The sequence below is a fragment of the Equus przewalskii genome, chromosome 1 (assembly GCF_037783145.1).
Source record: "Equus przewalskii isolate Varuska chromosome 1, EquPr2, whole genome shotgun sequence".
Taxonomy (NCBI): domain Eukaryota; kingdom Metazoa; phylum Chordata; class Mammalia; order Perissodactyla; family Equidae; genus Equus; species Equus przewalskii.
Window position 1 is genome coordinate 75,351,181 of NC_091831.1, and position 17,739 is coordinate 75,368,919.

At 37.9% G+C, this 17,739-nt stretch overlaps 1 protein-coding gene across 1 annotated transcript in view; it reads left to right on the top strand.

Moving 5' to 3' along the window:
• Nucleotides 1-1,391: 1,391 nt before the first annotated feature.
• HEATR1 (HEAT repeat containing 1) overlaps nucleotides 1,392-17,739 on the top strand; it is a 52,363-nt gene continuing 36,015 nt past the window's right edge. The window contains exons 1-13 of the mRNA XM_008528898.2: nucleotides 1,392-2,489; nucleotides 2,791-2,964; nucleotides 3,527-3,743; nucleotides 5,615-5,756; nucleotides 7,534-7,635; nucleotides 8,341-8,481; nucleotides 9,154-9,365; nucleotides 9,513-9,646; nucleotides 11,075-11,177; nucleotides 12,127-12,237; nucleotides 12,657-12,774; nucleotides 14,127-14,234; nucleotides 17,333-17,428. Of these exons, the coding sequence (XP_008527120.2) occupies nucleotides 2,823-2,964; nucleotides 3,527-3,743; nucleotides 5,615-5,756; nucleotides 7,534-7,635; nucleotides 8,341-8,481; nucleotides 9,154-9,365; nucleotides 9,513-9,646; nucleotides 11,075-11,177; nucleotides 12,127-12,237; nucleotides 12,657-12,774; nucleotides 14,127-14,234; nucleotides 17,333-17,428 (1,626 nt within the window). The 5' untranslated portion in view covers nucleotides 1,392-2,489; nucleotides 2,791-2,822. The remainder of the gene's footprint in view (nucleotides 2,490-2,790; nucleotides 2,965-3,526; nucleotides 3,744-5,614; nucleotides 5,757-7,533; nucleotides 7,636-8,340; nucleotides 8,482-9,153; nucleotides 9,366-9,512; nucleotides 9,647-11,074; nucleotides 11,178-12,126; nucleotides 12,238-12,656; nucleotides 12,775-14,126; nucleotides 14,235-17,332; nucleotides 17,429-17,739) is intronic.

Sequence of the window (17,739 nt, forward strand, 5' to 3'; positions counted from 1 at the left end):
AGTCCTTCTTCAGCCACTCAAACCAACAATGCCCTCCCGCTGTCACCCCTATCATAGGACTTTGGATTATTGTCATCAGAGCACTTACTACATTACCTGATGGTTTTCTGGTTTATCTATTTCCTGTCTCTTCCTGGTGGAATGTAAGTTCCACAAGAGTAGAGACCTCAGCTGTCTTGTTCACCCCCATATACCTAGACTAGTATAAAGTGCACATGGAATGAATCAAGGTTATCTGTACTTCGGATTAAAAGGAGTGGGGGAGGGAAGGAGAATATCTTTTAAAAAACAACTAATTTATTCAAATAACTCTTACAAATTTGCTTTTTTTTGGGTAGAGTCCTTGCTGTGAACAGTGATTGAAATGAGGAGTAGAATTTATCACTCTACCATGTAACATCCCCCATTAAATAAAAGAATGTATGGTTAAAATACCATCTCTGAAAGGAATGTTTATCCTTGCTTTAAGAAATATGTATCAATTATAGCTAAAATTATGGATTTAATGAATGTAAAATAGCAAAAGTCATGAAAAGGATTATTATCTAGAAGAACTGCAGAGCTACATATGAGCTAGAACTGATATTTTAAACTCAAATAACAACTGAGAAAGTAAGTTCGCTCTTGTCCTCGACTGAATAATCAAAGAGGAGACGGGCATATAATCACAAAAACCAAGGAAGCGAAAGCCAGAAAACATATATACAAATATGTATACAAATATAAAACAAATATATCCAAAGGATTCTTTTAAAATGGAGAAAAAGATATAATTCAAGATCTTGGTTTATTTTTTTAAACCAAGCCTTTTTAAAAAAATTATATTTATGAATCTCTGACTTGTTTTCTTCGTACTTTCCTAGTTTACTTCCAAAGTAAAACTCAGTATGGCGCCATATATCATGGAAACTGACATAGAAAGAGTTGAACCAAATACCTGCAGCACTTTTTATTTTCACTTTGATAAAGCTTTTAAAAACATGTTTTTTTAAGTAAAAAAGCAAATATGTCTTGTGGATAAATAGGCTTGATTTTCATTTCTCACTACTTTCATATCTTACTACTACTATCATTTCCCCCAAAGCTGATTGCTTTTATAAAAGTAAAATTCCCGGGACACATAGGAACAGAAAAATTTCTTCGGCAGATGTTTCTAAGGGTGAAATAGATACCACCAGAACTTAAAAAATCCTGTTATTCTCTGCAAGCAATCAACACCACATGAAAAAGATTATTAACCGTAAAAATAATTGGAGAGATTTCTTTGGTTGTTTTGAATGCTGTTAAAGCAAAACACAACAAAAGATTGTGTTAATAAAAGGAGAAAATCTGCATAGAGTTTAGAAGAAGAGAGCCCCCACATCTGTAACCGTGTTTCCACTCTTCTCCAGGGAAGAAGGTTACTGAAAGATTGACACCCTGGCACGGAAGAGCTCTATCTCTGGAGAGAAACTAATACATCCAGCAAAGAAAGGATAGGATATCCAATGTCACTCCTGCGTCCCGTGCAGCTCCTTGGAGAGACCAGTTCACCCCATTTGTAGCACATACCGCACTGCTTTGGGGACAGATTGTGGCATATCCATATGGGACTGTCTTCCTCAGCACTAATCTATAGTGTCACTAGGAAGACCAATGGTTGTCTGGGGCCGGGAGGGGGCGTGGGCATCTCTGCAAAGGGTCAAGAGGAGATTTTGGGGGGCGATAGAAACTTTCTATGTCTTGACTGGGGAGATAGTGACACCTACATACTCATTTGTTAAAACTCATCGAACTGTTAAGTGGGTGATCCGGTTTGTAAATCATATCTCGACAAGGTTAGTTTTAAGAGCAAAAACCCCACAGTACTTGTCCTCCAGGAATACAAAGTGGAGTGACGCCCCCAAGCTCCGTGGTATCCAGCATTCATTGAGCGGCTAGCATTGCGAGCAGCTCATCGCATGAAATTTTCAGCCCGTTCTCACTTTCTAGAGGAGGTAACAAACTCTGAGAGATGGTATAATTCGGTGGAGCTCACACAGCCCAGGGGCACTAGCGCTGGGATTTAAACGAGGCAACATGACTTCACAGTTCATAGTTTTATCCACTACTCGATGCTGCTGGTACAGAGTAAAAGCTGGATAAGTGTATGTTAGATGGACGATTCCGGCTACAGATCCTTAAAGTTCACGAAAGGCCCACCCAGAAACTGAAACCTTCAGACACAAGGCACGGCGCAGTCGGCTGGACCCTAGCGGAGGAGTCGGAACCCACAGCCTGAGCCCCAAGCCTGGCGTGGTAAAGAGGCGGGGCTTCGCCGCAGGGAGGCGGAGTCATCTTGTCGTATTTCCGGCAAGTTTGTACCTCTTCTCTTGCCGTAGTGCCCGAAACCGGAAGTTCCCCTGAGGCGTGCTCTAGGTTTCCGGGCGAGGGCTGGGCTTTTTGGTAACATGTGGGAGCTGCTGTGAAGAGTTTTTGGCTTCTGAGAGCTGCGCGACGTCGAGCTCCCGGTGAGTAGAAGCTGTGGATCCAGGCGGTATCCCAACGGAGGGTAAGATGTCCACGCGTTTTCGAGTCTCTGCGGAGTCGGGGCTGAAGAAAGCCTTGGGCGGCTCCAGGGGCTGTAATCAGTGGGTAACTCTGTTGCTGCAGTGTTTGCCCCTCCGGAGTCCGCGAGCCCCGGGACAGCCGGTCATTTGTCCGCGACTGCGCTGAGTGCACAGGAGAGTTGCTCGTACGTGAGGCATTTGCTTCTTGCACTAAAGCCATCCTGTAGTTTTGTAGACATCTCACAGTGGTCATGTTTCTTAGCCTGTGTTTTTAGGAGTTCACCTGCCTGAGAGATGACGTCCTTAGCCCAGCAGCTCCAACGACTCGCCCTCCCTCAAACTGATCCCAGTCTCCTGTCTAGAGATGAAGTTGCCTCTCTGTTGTTTGACCCCAAGGAAGCGGCCACCATCGACAGGGACACCGCCTTTGCTATCGGTGAGCTACTCTTCAACTTAGAAAAGCTCTGCGAAGCGTTTGTTTTCTGGATGTTGCTGTATTTTCGTGTTTTCTCTTCTGGCCCGCCCTCTTCCTTAGCAGTTTCTGACTTATTGACTTATGTCGTTAAGATGAAGAGAATAACAACCTTGTGCTGGATGCTTGAGATGTGTGTAGGCAGTGGGATCTGAATTTCACAGACGAACAAACAAGCTGCGGGAGGTCAACTAATGTATAGAGAGGACGAACAGCCAAAGGGGCTGTAGTCAGTGGCTGGGGTGGAGGAGGTGTCTTCCCTGAGGACTGGCCTAGTTATTGTGGGGGATGTTTAAAAGGAAAAAAAAGGAATGTACTTTCCTGCCAGGAAGTACTTTCTGTTCTCCTAGTTGGTGAGATGTGATTTGTTTTATATGTTGAACACTAGAAATCAGTGTTTGGGATGGTATTAAAGGTTATACATACTAAAAGAGTTCAGAGATTTTTAGAGATAAGTAAAACCATAAAAGAGGGGTGAGATGAGTTTGCTTACAGGGAATTGTTCAATGGACTGGTGTTTTCCTAGGATGCACTGGCCTGGAAGAGCTGCTTGGAATCGATCCTTCCTTTGAGCAGTTTGAAGCACCATTGTTCAGCCAGCTAGCAAAAACCTTGGAGCGCAGCGTTCACACTAAAGCAGTGAACAAGCAGCTGGATGAAAACATTTCATTATTCCTTATTCACCTGTCCCCTTACTTCCTGCTGAAGCCGGCACAGAAGTGTCTGGAGTGGTTGATTCACAGGTAACAAATGGAATTACAAAAATAATTGTGGGCTCACAACTCTGATCATTTAAAAACTTAAGTAATGAGAACATTTGTCAATTTAAAGCTGAAAAATGAGATATATTTTAAGTGGTTAACACAGTGTCTATTGGATGAGAGAAGCATACCCTTCTACTATGAAACTCATTTTTGTTCATATGGAAAGTAGAACTACTGAAGATTTTGAGTAAATAGTCTAACCTCATTAGTTCTGAGGAGCTCCTGTCACTTTGCCATTACAAGTTGTCACTGCACATTTGGGGCAAAGGGTATAATTAAACTCATTTTTTGCCAAAATAAAAACAGTGGTTTGGGAAGAAGGTAATAGTATTCTCTGAAATACCATAACCTAAGAAAAAGAATAATAGCTAATGTGTATTGGACATTTATACACCAGGCTTTATTGTGAGCACTTTGCATACATGATCTTAATGCTCACAACATTCCTATGGGGAGATACATGTATTATCCCCATTTTATAGTTGAGAAAACAGTTGTAGAAGGATTAAGGTCAGACAACTAGTGAGCTGAGATACAAGGTTGTTTCCGAGGGCTGATCTTTCATCCACTTTGGAGATTGTCTCAGTAAGTTTACTTAGTTTATTTCCTCACTTACTAGCTTCACATTAGTATCATGTCACAGCTTACATGTTTTTGTTTTTTCTCCCATATATATGTTTTAAAAGTAGGAAGATTCTACTTCGTTAATTGGAGACATAGGGACAAAGGAAGCAAGTGAGTCACTGAGAAAACATAAATTTAATTTGGATCTTCTGATTATCAGAACATTAGACTCATCAGACAGAAAAGAATCAAGTCTGTAATATTTCCCTCTGTCTTGTAACGTTTAATATTCCCCAAATAGACCAGTAATATAAGGAGTACTCCTTGCATTTGGTTTTGCATATACTTATTCATGTAACTTATTTATTTAGCAAACATTAAGTTAGGTACAAGGATGGGTAGGCCACCCTTCGTTACTGTTTTGAAATAAACGCTGTAATAAAGGCGTCTGCAAAGTTTGGGGCTGTGGTTCTGCCTGAAGTAGTTGAGGAAAGCTTCATGGCGAAAGTAACATCTTGGCTAATACTAAAGCCATATTTATAACCAGTAAAAGGCAGAGTGGTATGGTCTTCCAAGAAAGGTACAGATCAAAGGTAGGAGAGTTTAGACAGACATAGGAGGGACTTGACTGGCAGAATTCGGAAGAGCACCTTGAAAAAGGCATTTGAGCTAGGTCTTATAGGCTAGAAAGGATTTAATGTATCTGACAGAATTAATAAATCTGTCTTATGTTATTAGGTGGAGGGACCAATACCAAGTTTTGTGAAGTTCATGGACAAATTGTATAGGGTTGTAATTTGATAATTTTTTTATTATTCAAAGAAAGTAATGTGATTTTCTTTTCAATTAGTCTTCTTGTTTCAGAATTATGATAGTTAGGTAAGCTGAGGAGTCTGGAACGTGAACTTTGGAGCATAGAGAGAAGCTGAGCATTGCTGCCTAGATGGCCAGTTGCTTTTCTGGTGCTTTGACTGCAACCATTCCACAGTGTGATAATGTAATAAGAAGTTTAAAAAGTTGAGAGGAAGGGAATGGGATATAAATTTTGATATTGAATATTAAAAAATACTGCTGCATAGAAATTGGCAGAACCCTGTTGAGGAGTACTTTAGTGCAAAGTAGAGGGCTTATGTTTAAGTGCTCTGTGTTTTGCTTATAGTTGTGTGGTTCTTCTCACTGATACTCATTCTAAGTAGTTTTAGCTCATTGATAATACAGTTTGGACACATAAGGAAATAAGTGCTTATAAGTTTTGTGTCAGTTTGAGTTGTTTGCTTTTTCTCCAGGTTCCATATCCATCTTTATAATCAAGATAGCCTCATTGCTTGTGTTCTGCCATACCACGAGACAAGAATATTTGTGCGAGTTATACAGCTTCTAAAAATTAATAATTCAAAGCACAAGTGGTTCTGGTTGTTGCCAGTTAAGGTATGATTGTTGAATGACACATTTATTATCATTACAAGTCTTAAGAGATATAATTTGGAAAAATGATATCATTAGTCATTAGTGCTCCTGAGAGTAGTCCAAGTATTACCTCCATCGCTTTTATTTCCTAATTTCCAGTTGAAACAATTATGAATAATAGCTGGCTTTTATTTAGTACCTGACATCAGGCTAGACAATTTACATTATGTTATGTTGGATTCTCACAAAACTCCATTTTTACAGTTGAGGAGAGGCTCACAGAATTAAGTTACTTGCCAAAGTTCACATAACTATAAAGTGATAGAGAGAAGATTTGAATCCAGATCTGATTTTAAAGCTTATGTCTTTCCACTGTACCATGCTGTCTGCCATTTTAAATTTTGGAACTGAAGAGCTTAAAAAAAGTTGGAGGTGAAGAAAAGCAGATATAATACAAAATTAAAAGGATAAGGACAACTTGAAGGACTTTAGGAAGTTATTGAAGTTGTAAAGAAGATGCTAGGAATTAATTTACAGGTGAATAAAAGGATAGTTCCCTTACAGGAAGGGTCTGGCTAAGATCAGATAACATGTTTTCATGATTTTGTAGTAAAACAATTGACTTGATGTTATCACTTTGTTTGCCACATGTAGTAGAGGAAGTAGATGTATGTTGTTAGTAGGAATTTTACTGAATGTTGAGCCTGGCGATTCAGGCTGGGAGGAGGGTAAATGGGGATGAAAGCAGGCTAATGATCTGCGGGACTGTGGAAAGAGTTAAGTTTATGGGTGATGATAGTGAGGTCAATGATCAGAATTATTAAAAAGAAAGGAATGGGAATTTTTAATTAGAAGTTTAAAAGTTTGGATGTAAAGCACTTGAACTAAAGAATGTTTAATGAGAGAAGGCCAACCTATGATAAAGCTTCTTATCAAACCTTTCAGCATTCACTGTTAATATCAAGGTCTCTTTTTTTTTAAGATTGGCCCTGAGCTGACATCTGTTGCCAGTCTTCCTTTTTTTCCCCCCTCCCCAAAGTCCCAGCACGTAGTTGTTTATCCTAGTTGCAAGTCACTCCAGCTCTTCTATATGGGATGCCACCACAGCATGGCTTAATGAGCAGCGTGTAGGTCTATACCCAGGAGCCAAACCAGTGAACCCTGGGCCACCGATGCAGAGTGCACAAACTTAACCACTCGGCCACGGGGCTGGCCGCATCAAGATCATTTTTTCCGCTGGTCTACACACAGATCTTGCTGCTCCCTAGACACACTTGTTTCAGGTGTCCAAACCCCATTCACCTATTAAAGGTCACTTCAAATTCTCCTTTCCTTGATTTTCCAATATTTATTGAGCACCTAGTACATACCATGCACAGTGCTAGGCAGTGGGAATAGTATAAGTTGGCCGGGTTCCTAGTCTGTTTCTATTACTAGCGTTATTGTAAAGCAGTGACAAAACCATATCACATTGGCTCAAAAGCCAACTCTAACCAGTGGAGTTACTAAGAATCTAGAAAGTCCAGATTTAGATAAATATATGTCAAAATGCAATGCATGATAAGTAAGCATTTTTCACTGAGTACCTCCACCCTCACTGCTAACGTTCTCTTTTGAATTTCTGAAGTCTGCATGATTTTATGTGGTAATCTCGTCTCTATGACCAGTTATAAGGAGAGGCTATATTTTATATTATGAGCTACAGCAGTATAAAGCTGTTACTATGGTAGATACTTTAAAACTGATGAGCAGTTGATGAATGTCCTGAGTAATACCTGGTTCTTTCTGTCTATAACAGCAATCTGGAGTGCCCTTGGCTAAAGGAACTCTGGTTACCCACTGCTACAAAGATCTTGGATTCATGGATTTCATTTGTAGTCTGGTAACAAGATCTGTAAAGGTGAGTGGTGAGTGGTATATTGTTTCATGAATGTGTAGTTTCATTAGAAGGTTGCTTGCTCTGAATAAAGAAAGCATACTAAGGCTTTCCCTAGTAAGGATGGTACTTTGAAGAAGTTCCCTTTGTTAAATGATCTGTTTAGGAGCATGAGTGGTTTGATCACTCTTTCGTCACCAAAGGTGTTTTTCTCTAAAAATAAGTTATTCTATTCCTTACCAAATTCTATTTATAGTGATTGTTTAAATAGTTTAAAAAGACAATCTAAAAATGTCATTCTTGCCGTATTTAATTGAACCATTGAATTTGTTATTTATTTAAAGTTTCATATGGTAAAAATTAAAATGTCAAGAGCCAGCCCTGATGGCCTAGCAGTTAAAGTTCAGTGTGCTTCACTTCGGCAGCCTCGGTTTGGTTTCTGGGTGCAGAACCACACCACTTGTCTGTTGGTAACCATGCTGGGGGTGCGGCTCACATAGAACTGGGAGAACTTAGAACTATGCACAGCTGTGTACTGTGGGTTTGGCGGGGTGGAGGAGGCAGGAAAAAAAAAAAGGAGGAAGATTGGCAACAGATGTTAGCTTAGGGCAAATCTTCCCTGAAAAAGAACAAAAAAATTTTAAAATGTCAGCCTGATGTAGTCGAGAGCTATAAACATTTTTATACTTGGTCTTTCACTCTTAAATGTGTTTGTGTTTGTTGTTCCAGGTTTTTGCTGAGTATCCTGGGAGCTCAGCTCAGTTGAGGGTGCTTTTAACTTTTTATGCTTCTACCATCGTGTCTGCTCTGGTGACTGCTAAGGACATATCAGACAATATAGTCGCCAAGCTGTTTCCATATATCCAAAAGGTTGGCCCTGCTCGTGTGTAAAGTAGATTAATTTGTACTTAAAGGAATTTTCTTGCTTTTGAAAATTTCGCTTAGACGTAAATGTTTTAAAACTGACAGTTTATTTCAGATGGTTGATGAGATTTAATTTTTAGGTAAAAAATAACTTCTTTTGTCTTAAAAACTTACCAGAGTTAATTAGGATCTTAATTAGGGCTCCTTAAGAATAAGGCTATTTGACCTGCCACTGTATACCAGATCTATCTTCTTGGCCATCTTGTGACCTCACTGGAAGGAGGATGGATTAGAAAATCTCTTCAAGGCAAAGGCTCTTTTATCATTCCTTTTGCATTGATTTCTGTGTCTAATGTTTCTTCTTCCCAAGTGCCTTGTTGCCTCCCACCTTCCAGATTCCCCACAGAGGTACTGTTAGGATGTCTAGTGGATGTGTGAGTTGGGAGACCTACTGAGATCCTTCTCTCATCCAGGAGACTTGTCATCTCCATGTCTGCTAGGGAGAAAGGGTCAACATCTTGATTTTTCACTCCTGAGGAGAGGTTGACTCTCAGTGTGAATTAGGTTCTATTAATTTCTAGTTTATGATGTTTCTAATTTTTCAAGGTAAAGCAACGTTTTAAGTAGAATGAAATAATATAGTTTATCATTTTCCCTTATATTTTTAAAAATATTTAGGGACTGAAATCATCTTTACCAGATTATAGAGCTGCAACGTACATGATAATATGTCAGATTTCTGTGAAAGTGACAATGGAAGATACCTTCGTTAATTCATTGGCTTCACAGATCATCAAAACGTTGACCAAAATTCCCTCTTTGATCAAGGATGGATTAGGTTGCTTGATAGTGCTCCTGCAGAGGCAGAAGCCAGAGAGCCTTGGGAAAAAGTACGTACAATTGAGAAATAATAATTAGAGATGAATGAGATTATTTTGAATAATTTTTTTATAAGATAAATTTTATGCTATTTTTTTAAATTGCCATTCATTGTCTAACTTGTAAAGTCATAATCTTACATACCTGCTTCTTCAAAGGCCGTTTCCTCACTTGTGTAATGTTCCTCATCTTATTACAATACTTCATGGGATTTCTGAAATATATGACATCAGTCCTCTTCTGCGATACATGCTTCCGCATCTGGTTGTCTCCATCATTAATCATGTTACAGGTATGTGGTTTTACATTTTGTGTCCAGAAACTTATTTTCTAAGATTTGATTCTCTCAAAATAGGAACCATACCTTTGTTAATAGCTTTAAGATACTTCAAGTTTCTACTATTCAATTGCTTTTGCGTAATTTGTCTATTTTTCTTATGTGAAAAACATTTGGGGTGGGGAGCAAGTTAGTTGAAGAGAGATCCTTGTTAATTGAGTGAAATGCTCAGAATTCTATTTTTTTAAAAATATGTGTTCTTAAACAGTCTCTGCCTGAAAAAGACTATGGAATTATTTTAAAACAATTAAAATATGTTATCAAGTAAAACTTTCCCTTCTCATTTAGATATATAATGAACGTCAGTGATTCGTTCACAATACCCAGTTGCCAAAAAGCTTTTCTTCCTTGAGTCATTGAAAATGTAGGACCAAGAAAATCTCATGTATAAAAATCCAAGTTAAAAAAAAAGCCAAAAGATTGATTGTTTACATTATGTGTTTTTTACCCTTCAATAACTACACAAAGACAACAAAGAAATACTTGGTCCTATTGCTACTTGAATTAAGAAATACATCCTGGGGCACAGCAGTTAAGTTCACACATTCCACTTCAGCGTCCTGGGGTTCACCGGTTCGGATCCTGGGTGCGGACATGGCACCGTTTGGCAAGCCATGGTGTGGTAGACATCCCACGTATAAAGTAGAGGAAGGTGGGCACGGATGTTAGCTCAGGGCCAGTCTTCCTCAGCAAAAAGAGGAGGATTGGCAGCCAATGTTAGCTCAGGGCTAATCTTCCTCAAAAAAAAAAAAAAAGACATCCTAAAAAAGACATCTCTAAAATTATGTCAGTCTATTGGAAAATAAGGTGTGCTTAACCAAATCTTGGTTTGAACATGCATTTTGGAAGCATAACTAGCATAAATGAAAGGATATTTTTTCTATTCTGTTGGCAATGGGTAATGCGATCCCAGTCTTTGAAGGCAGGGCCAACTCTGATTCATATATTTATAGCAAATCTGGAGTAGATGACAGCTGTTGGTTGAGTAAGGAGGTAGTAAGATGAAAGTTTAGCTTATTTTCAGATGTAGTTTATTGAGATCTAGGTTTGGGTCCCAACTTGACCACTTGTATTGGGACCTGGGGAAAGGCTGTGTTTTTTTGACTTGTGTTTGATTCATGAGATTGGCATGATAATACTTGTTTCTAAAAATATAGAGAACTTCAGGTAAAGAATAAATGAGGGTAGTATATACAGAAATGCTTTGAAAAATGTAAAAGACTAAATAGGTGGAGTACACTTTTGAACTAGGTAAAAAGCTTGATATCAATGTATATGTTTTAAAGTGAGTTATCTAGAAAGAATATCTGCTATAAATAAATGCAATAGTGTAAGCATGCAAAGAAATTTTCCCCAATCGATTTTAATTTGTTGTATACTAAGGAGAAGAAACTGAAGGGTTGGATGGTGAAATCTACAGGAGACACTTAGAAGCTATACTTAGAAATATATCACTGAAGAACAATCTAGACCATTTGTTGGCTAGGTAAGCTATTATTTTTGACATGCTTTTGATTTGTATTTTTGTGGCTTATATACTTTTTGGGGTTGGTTGTCAGTTTTCCAGTATCCCTTTATAATTTATATCTTGCTTTGTCTATATCATTTTATTAATTGTAAGTACTTAGTCCAATAACTGTGGCAATAGAAAAAAAGTAATTTCTCTTGTTTTTGGTGTTTATACATGATTGTATAAAGTTGATAAGCTAAATTTGGGTTATAGCTACATGTAATTTGTGGCTGTTTAGAGTTTCCTGTGAATAAATGGACCAAAATGCCTAAAACAGTACATCCCAGTTGGCATTCAGTAAATATCAATTAGAAACTTAATACTGAGGGTTGGTGTGAAGTTAGATTATTTATTATTTCTTCCCTCTCTGTAAAGGTAGTTCAGCCTTCCGTTTTCTTTTCTTACTTACTGGGCACCTTGATACAGTGGAAAGCACATGGGCATTGCAGTCACACCTAGGTTTGAATCCTGCTTCTGTCGTTTCCAGGAGAGCAGAGTAGTGAGTTCTGAAGGTCGGACTGCCTGGATCTGGTTTTGCTGTTGTGTAAAATTGGGCGGGTACCTGTCTGCTGGTGTATGTCATTGTGCCCCTTGCTCACAGGGTTGGCTTGTGAATTAAATGAGAGTAAACACCTGAAGCACTGTTGAGAGCTTGGGCTCTGGAATTAGACCGGGGTTGAAAGCCCTGTTCTACTTTTTATGTCACAGTAGTGAGCACTAAGTGTTAGCTGTTGTTGCTGTTCTGATTTGACCTCAGGCAAATTATAAGACCCCTTGGCCCTAGTTTTGTATCTCTAAAATAAGGATAGTTTCTACTCTGTAGAAGTATGACAGTTACAGGTCATATTCCCGAAGCACCCAAAACATAATAGGTACTCAATAAATCGTAACTCTCATGTCTGCTGATACTTGTTTTGTTTTGCAGCCTTCTTTTTGAAGAGTATATTTCATACAGTTCACAGGAAGGAATTGATCCTAATAAAGTATCTTTGCTTAATGAACAGTTTCTTCCCCTTATCAGACTTTTAGAAAGCAAGTAAGTCGTGTGTGTGTTTGTGCGTTTTTTTAATGTGTACCTCTTGTTTTATAAACAGATGATTCACAAGTCACATCTTAATGTAGTGACTGAATTGTAAAGTGACTGTCTTTATTTTTTCCCTCCTCAGGAAGGGACAGATATAGGATTTAAATATATTTGAAATATAAGAGAAAGTAAGAGTTGTGTGGGGACTGTAGAGGGTATAATTTTTCTAGAGAGACTTTTGATGTTGGAATGCTCATAGTAACAAACTTGATCAGTATCATTTGGTTTTACATATACTGTTTATTAAAATTTTAAGTCTCAGTCTCAGTAATTTTTAAAATTTTATTTGTGTCTTTCTTTTATACCTGTATGGTGTGTGTAGTTAATTACTTTATTAAGAATAATAAGTTAACTCTTTAATTTCTTCCCAGATATCCCAGAACATTGGATGTTGTGTTAGAGGAACGCCTAAAGGAAATTACAGACCTAAAAAAACAAGAGATTTTTCACCAATTTATCTCTCTTTCTATAAGTGGAGGAAAATATCAGGTAAGTTTTTCTTCAGGGGAATTATCACACTTAGGAGTATATTTGCGGTTATTTAAAGAGCTCCAGAAGGAAATTTGCTCCTTCATTCCTCTCTTTGGAAAGTTTCAGGGAGAAATGAGATTTTCAACAGTTTGCTAGTTACCTAAAGTAGGGCTGTGAGGGAGGAATTGAATAATTGGAGAAAGGTACCGTAATTTAAACAAGTGGATGTGATACTTATTTCAGAAGAAATATTGTTTGGAAATTGTATATATGATCTCAGTTAGCAATCACCAAAAGGGGGCCTCGCTTAGGTTTCTGGTTCTCCTGTATCTGCACTTTCCAGCGCAGTACTCACTAGCCACATATAGCTGTTTAATCATCGATTAGGAAAAGAGAGGTGGATTTTTATCTCATGATCATGTTAGAACTTCAGGAGTTTTCTGGTGACTCACCGTAAATCTTCATACTAGAAGTTAGACATTTAAGCAGTTCTTATAATTAGCCTTGAAAATAAATATTTTGAAAAGAAATATGATTGTTTTGATTTTTCTCTTCCAAAATTAGACTTTCATCTTTATTGGTATTTCATTTCCCAGTCTTAGGTTGATAGACAGACTTCCTTCTTAGTCTAATTACATAAATGAAGTAAATTGTCACTAATTTGAATGTCACCGTTGTATCATTTATATGAATTGTAATCTGTCTTTAATGATCAATTTCTTAAATTTATATTTTCATTTAGGTGCTAATATAGTGATTTGTCTTAGAAGCTTTTCGCTTTGGAATCAGATATACATAAATGCTATAAAATTACTTCCTAGAATTACTTCAGGGGCTGGTCCCGTGGCCGAGTGGTTAAGTTCGAGCACTCCATCTTCGGTGGCCCAGGGTTTCGCCGGTTCGGATCCTGGGTGCCGACATGGCACCACTCATCAGGCCACGTTGAGGTGGCAACCCACACGCCACAACTAGGAGGACCCACAACTGAAAATATACAACTATGTACTGGGGGGATTGGGGGAGAAAAAGCAGAGGGGGGAAAGAAAAAGAAGATTGGCAACAGTTGTTAGCACAGGTGCCAATCTTTAAAAGAAAGGAAAAAGAAGAATTACTTCACCAAGTTAAACCTACATATAGACACAGGTGTACATGAAATCACCACATTAACAATAACAATTTTTTTCATCTGTTTTAACTCATACCATGTTCTGGAGACAAAGATTTTGCTTTACATTTTGGTTTCTGAAATTAGACGGTTGTTAATGAATATGTTGGGTAGTTTGGAGTGGTTTTCTCTGATTTTTGTTCTTGATCATGTGCGGCTGCGGTTTAATGGTGAAATCCTGTGGTAATTGTGATGAATCCTATAGTTCTTAGCAGATTCTGATACCTCCTTGATGCTCAGTCTGAATCATCCGCTTGCTCCCGTGAGACTTCTGGCCATTAATCATCTGAAAAATATCATGAAAACATCAAAGGTTTGTGTCAGATCACTTTCGTTTGTGATGTTTTTATCCTTAAGATGAACAGTATAAATCTAGAATAAGAAATTGAAGCTACCAATTAGAATCTATATTGTGGAATTATAGAGAGAAGCTGAATAAAGCAGATGGGAGTATACTAGACAAAGATTTAGGACCTTACATACCAATAGCCGCCATGTTAACCTGTGTATGCCCTAAGAACAACTGTTTTCATATGCTTCCACATTGCAGATTATTAGTTTAGCTTTTCAGTTCAGTGTTTTTCAAACTGGAATTTATAGATCAATTTATAGAGGTTCACAAATTATCTGAGAATCTTTCAGTTTTGAAGTTTGCTTTTGATAGTCTGAAGTTTAACAGCGTATTTGAGGACGTGAGCATGGTTGCTCTTGGAGAACTGTTCCATGATTTCAGTACCTACAGTTGTGTTTGTGTTTAAAATTTTGGTGGCTCGAAATAGTAAGTACAGAGGCTGACTTAATTTGTAAACAATGCCTTTATACCAAAATGATATTTTACAAAGACTTTGCAGTGATTCAAAGAGTGGTACTTTCTGAACTTTAGTTATTCAAGCAGTCCCTTCACAATTTTTGCAATATTAGCTCGCCACTCATATTATTTTCTTACAATTTTTCTTTAGTTACTTTTAGATAGACTCATTTTTTTACATAGCCTTCAAATCATGGATTTGAAGTGCTAATTGTATATACATTTTACTACAGTTACTATAATTAAAACAGGAATGTTCATCTGTATAGTGTCTAAAATCATCTTATGTACTACTATTTGCATATCTGGAAAATTTCTGGACTAAAGAAGAGTGGTGGTAGAGTTTAGTTTCCTCGTAGTACATGGTGGTATAAGCATTCTGTAGAATTTTTGTCATGGCAATTAAAACCAGATTCAAATTATAAGTGGGATTTAATTTCAGCTACATTGAATTCATCTCAATTTGAATTTTACTGGTTTTACAGGGTTTTTTAAATATTTGACTTACAAACTTTGTTTTATATTTTTAATATTTTTCTGTTATTTTTCTGTATTTTTAAGGAGGTATACTTAATTTTTAAATTGGTATATAAATAATAAAAGCCACATTAGGGTCTCTAAGAATTTTTTTTTTTAAATGGTTGATGTAGTACTCAAATTTGAAAAATACTGCTTTATTTAATTCATTTCCAATGTGGCATGAATTAGGTTTCTAGGTTTCTTTCACAGATTGCTGATAGGTTCGCGTTACTGATTTGTTGGATAATTAAACTCATTGCTTACAGGTGTTTGTTATAAGAGGAAGATTTCAGTGCCTGGAATAAGAAAGGGATTCCTGGAATCTCCTAATATTCCTGAAGCTGTTCTTATCCTTCCTTCTTTTACTCTTAATCCCTTCCTCCCCATCCTCTGGTTCTGGTTGGTTTTTCAGGGAAGGGCGCTGTATACATTTGACACAGGCTTCAGTATTATAATTGCGGTTGTCTTTCTTTGCATGCTTTGATTTCATTTTCCCTTCTCCATCAGTGATAGGTCTTAGGTTCTATTCTAGAATTCCAGATTGGGATATTTGGCTACTTGTTAGCTCTTGAGAAAATTTTGGTGGCATTTGATACATGAAACTTTGACTTCAGTTTTATGAATTCTAGGGATTTTAGTTTTCTCTCTCAACAGAGTGACCTGTATTTTTTCTGTAGGATTATTTAGTTTTCATCACCTGCGAGTAGGGACATATATTCAGGTTAATTAGCAGTCTTAGTTTTCTGTTACTGTGAATGTTTATATGCTCTATTTTCTTTTGTTACTTAAAAAAATAGGATTTTTTTGGAAGACTGGCTTCTCAGTGCATGTCTTTATTGTAAAAATCTTGATGATGATAACAACTAACGTCTAGTAGTACTTACTATGTGTAGGACACTGTTCTAAGCACTGACATGTATTATTTAATCCTGTAACAACCTTTTGAGGTAGGTACTGTTATTAGCCCTGTTTTATAGATGAGAATACAGTCTTGTGCTGCATAATGACACTTCGGTCAGGGATGGACCACATATATGATAGTGGTCCCCTAAGATTAGTACCAGATAGCCTAGGTGTGTAGTAGGCTGTAACATCTAGGTTTGTGTAAGTACACTCTGTGATGTTCACACAATGAGAAATGGCCTAACAAGGCATTTCTCAGAACAAATCCCTGTCGTTAAGCGACACATGACTGTAGTGAGGCCTAGAAAGGTTCAGTAACTTGCTCGAGGTCAGCTGGGAAATGCTAGAGCTAGGATTAGACCTGGACGTTCTGCTTCTTTAGTCTACGCGCTCTCAGTATCTGGGCTCTCATTTTAGCAAGATGAACTTTTTAATGAAAAAATTATATTTTGATTCTACATATTTTATAATATTTTCGGTGGAAACTGGTAAATGTTTTTGTTTGTTTGTTTGTTTTGAGGAAGATTAGCCCTGAGCTAACTCCTGCCAGTCCTTCTCTTTCACTGAGGAAGACTGGCCCTGAGCTAGCATCCATGCCCATCTTCCTCTGCTTTATATGTGGGACGCCTACCACAGCATGGCTTTTGCCAAGCGGTGCCATGTCCACACCCGGGATCTGAACCAGCAAACCCTGGACTGCCGAGAAGTGGAACATGCGCACTTAACCGCTGCGCCACCGGGCTGGCCCCTGGGAAATGTTTGTACCAAATAATTATTCATCTAAAAAGGACCTTTAGGGGCCAGCCCTGTGGCCTGGTGGTTAATTTTGGCATGCTCCACTTTGGCAGCCCAGGTTTGGTTTGCAGATGTGGGCCTACACCACTTGTTGGTGGCCATGCTGTGATGGCAACCTGCATACAAAATAGAGGAGGATTAGCACAGACGTTAGCTCAGGGTGAATGTTTCTCAGCAAAAAAATATAAATAAATAAATAAAAAGGACCTTTAGAGATTATCTGATTGAATGCAAGTGTGCCTGGTGTTTGAGTTCACATCCAGGGCAGATTCTGTTCCTTGATGGATGTTCTGGTCTGCTTTTCACAAAACTATGCTTTCTTTCTAGTGTAAAGTCTTAAGAGGTTTTGGCAACATCTAAATTAGTATTTTTTTTCTCTTGCTCAGGAGAGTATCGATGAGTCTTTCATAAAAGAAGCTGTTTTAACCCGATTAGGTGATGACAGTATAGATGTTGTTTTATCGGCCATAAGTGCTTTTGAGGTGAGTGAATTTGTTGTTCTTTGAAATGCACGTTTTGTTTGTAAATATTTTCTTGCCCTTCTCTCATGATTCTTTGCTTTAGGCAGGAATATTTTTGGAGATATTTGATCTCTGGAGACCACAGACTTAAGCCTCGGGGAAAGCTCATGGGAGTAATTAGACTGCGCAATTTTATATATAGGGAAGTTCTTCAAAATGGAAAAGTGCTTTGTGAATTTTTGTTAGTAGTAAATAAGTACTTCGGGATCATGGCAAATTGGCTCATAAATGCCACTTTTAAGAAATTGCTTTCTTAAAACTTTGAAATTATA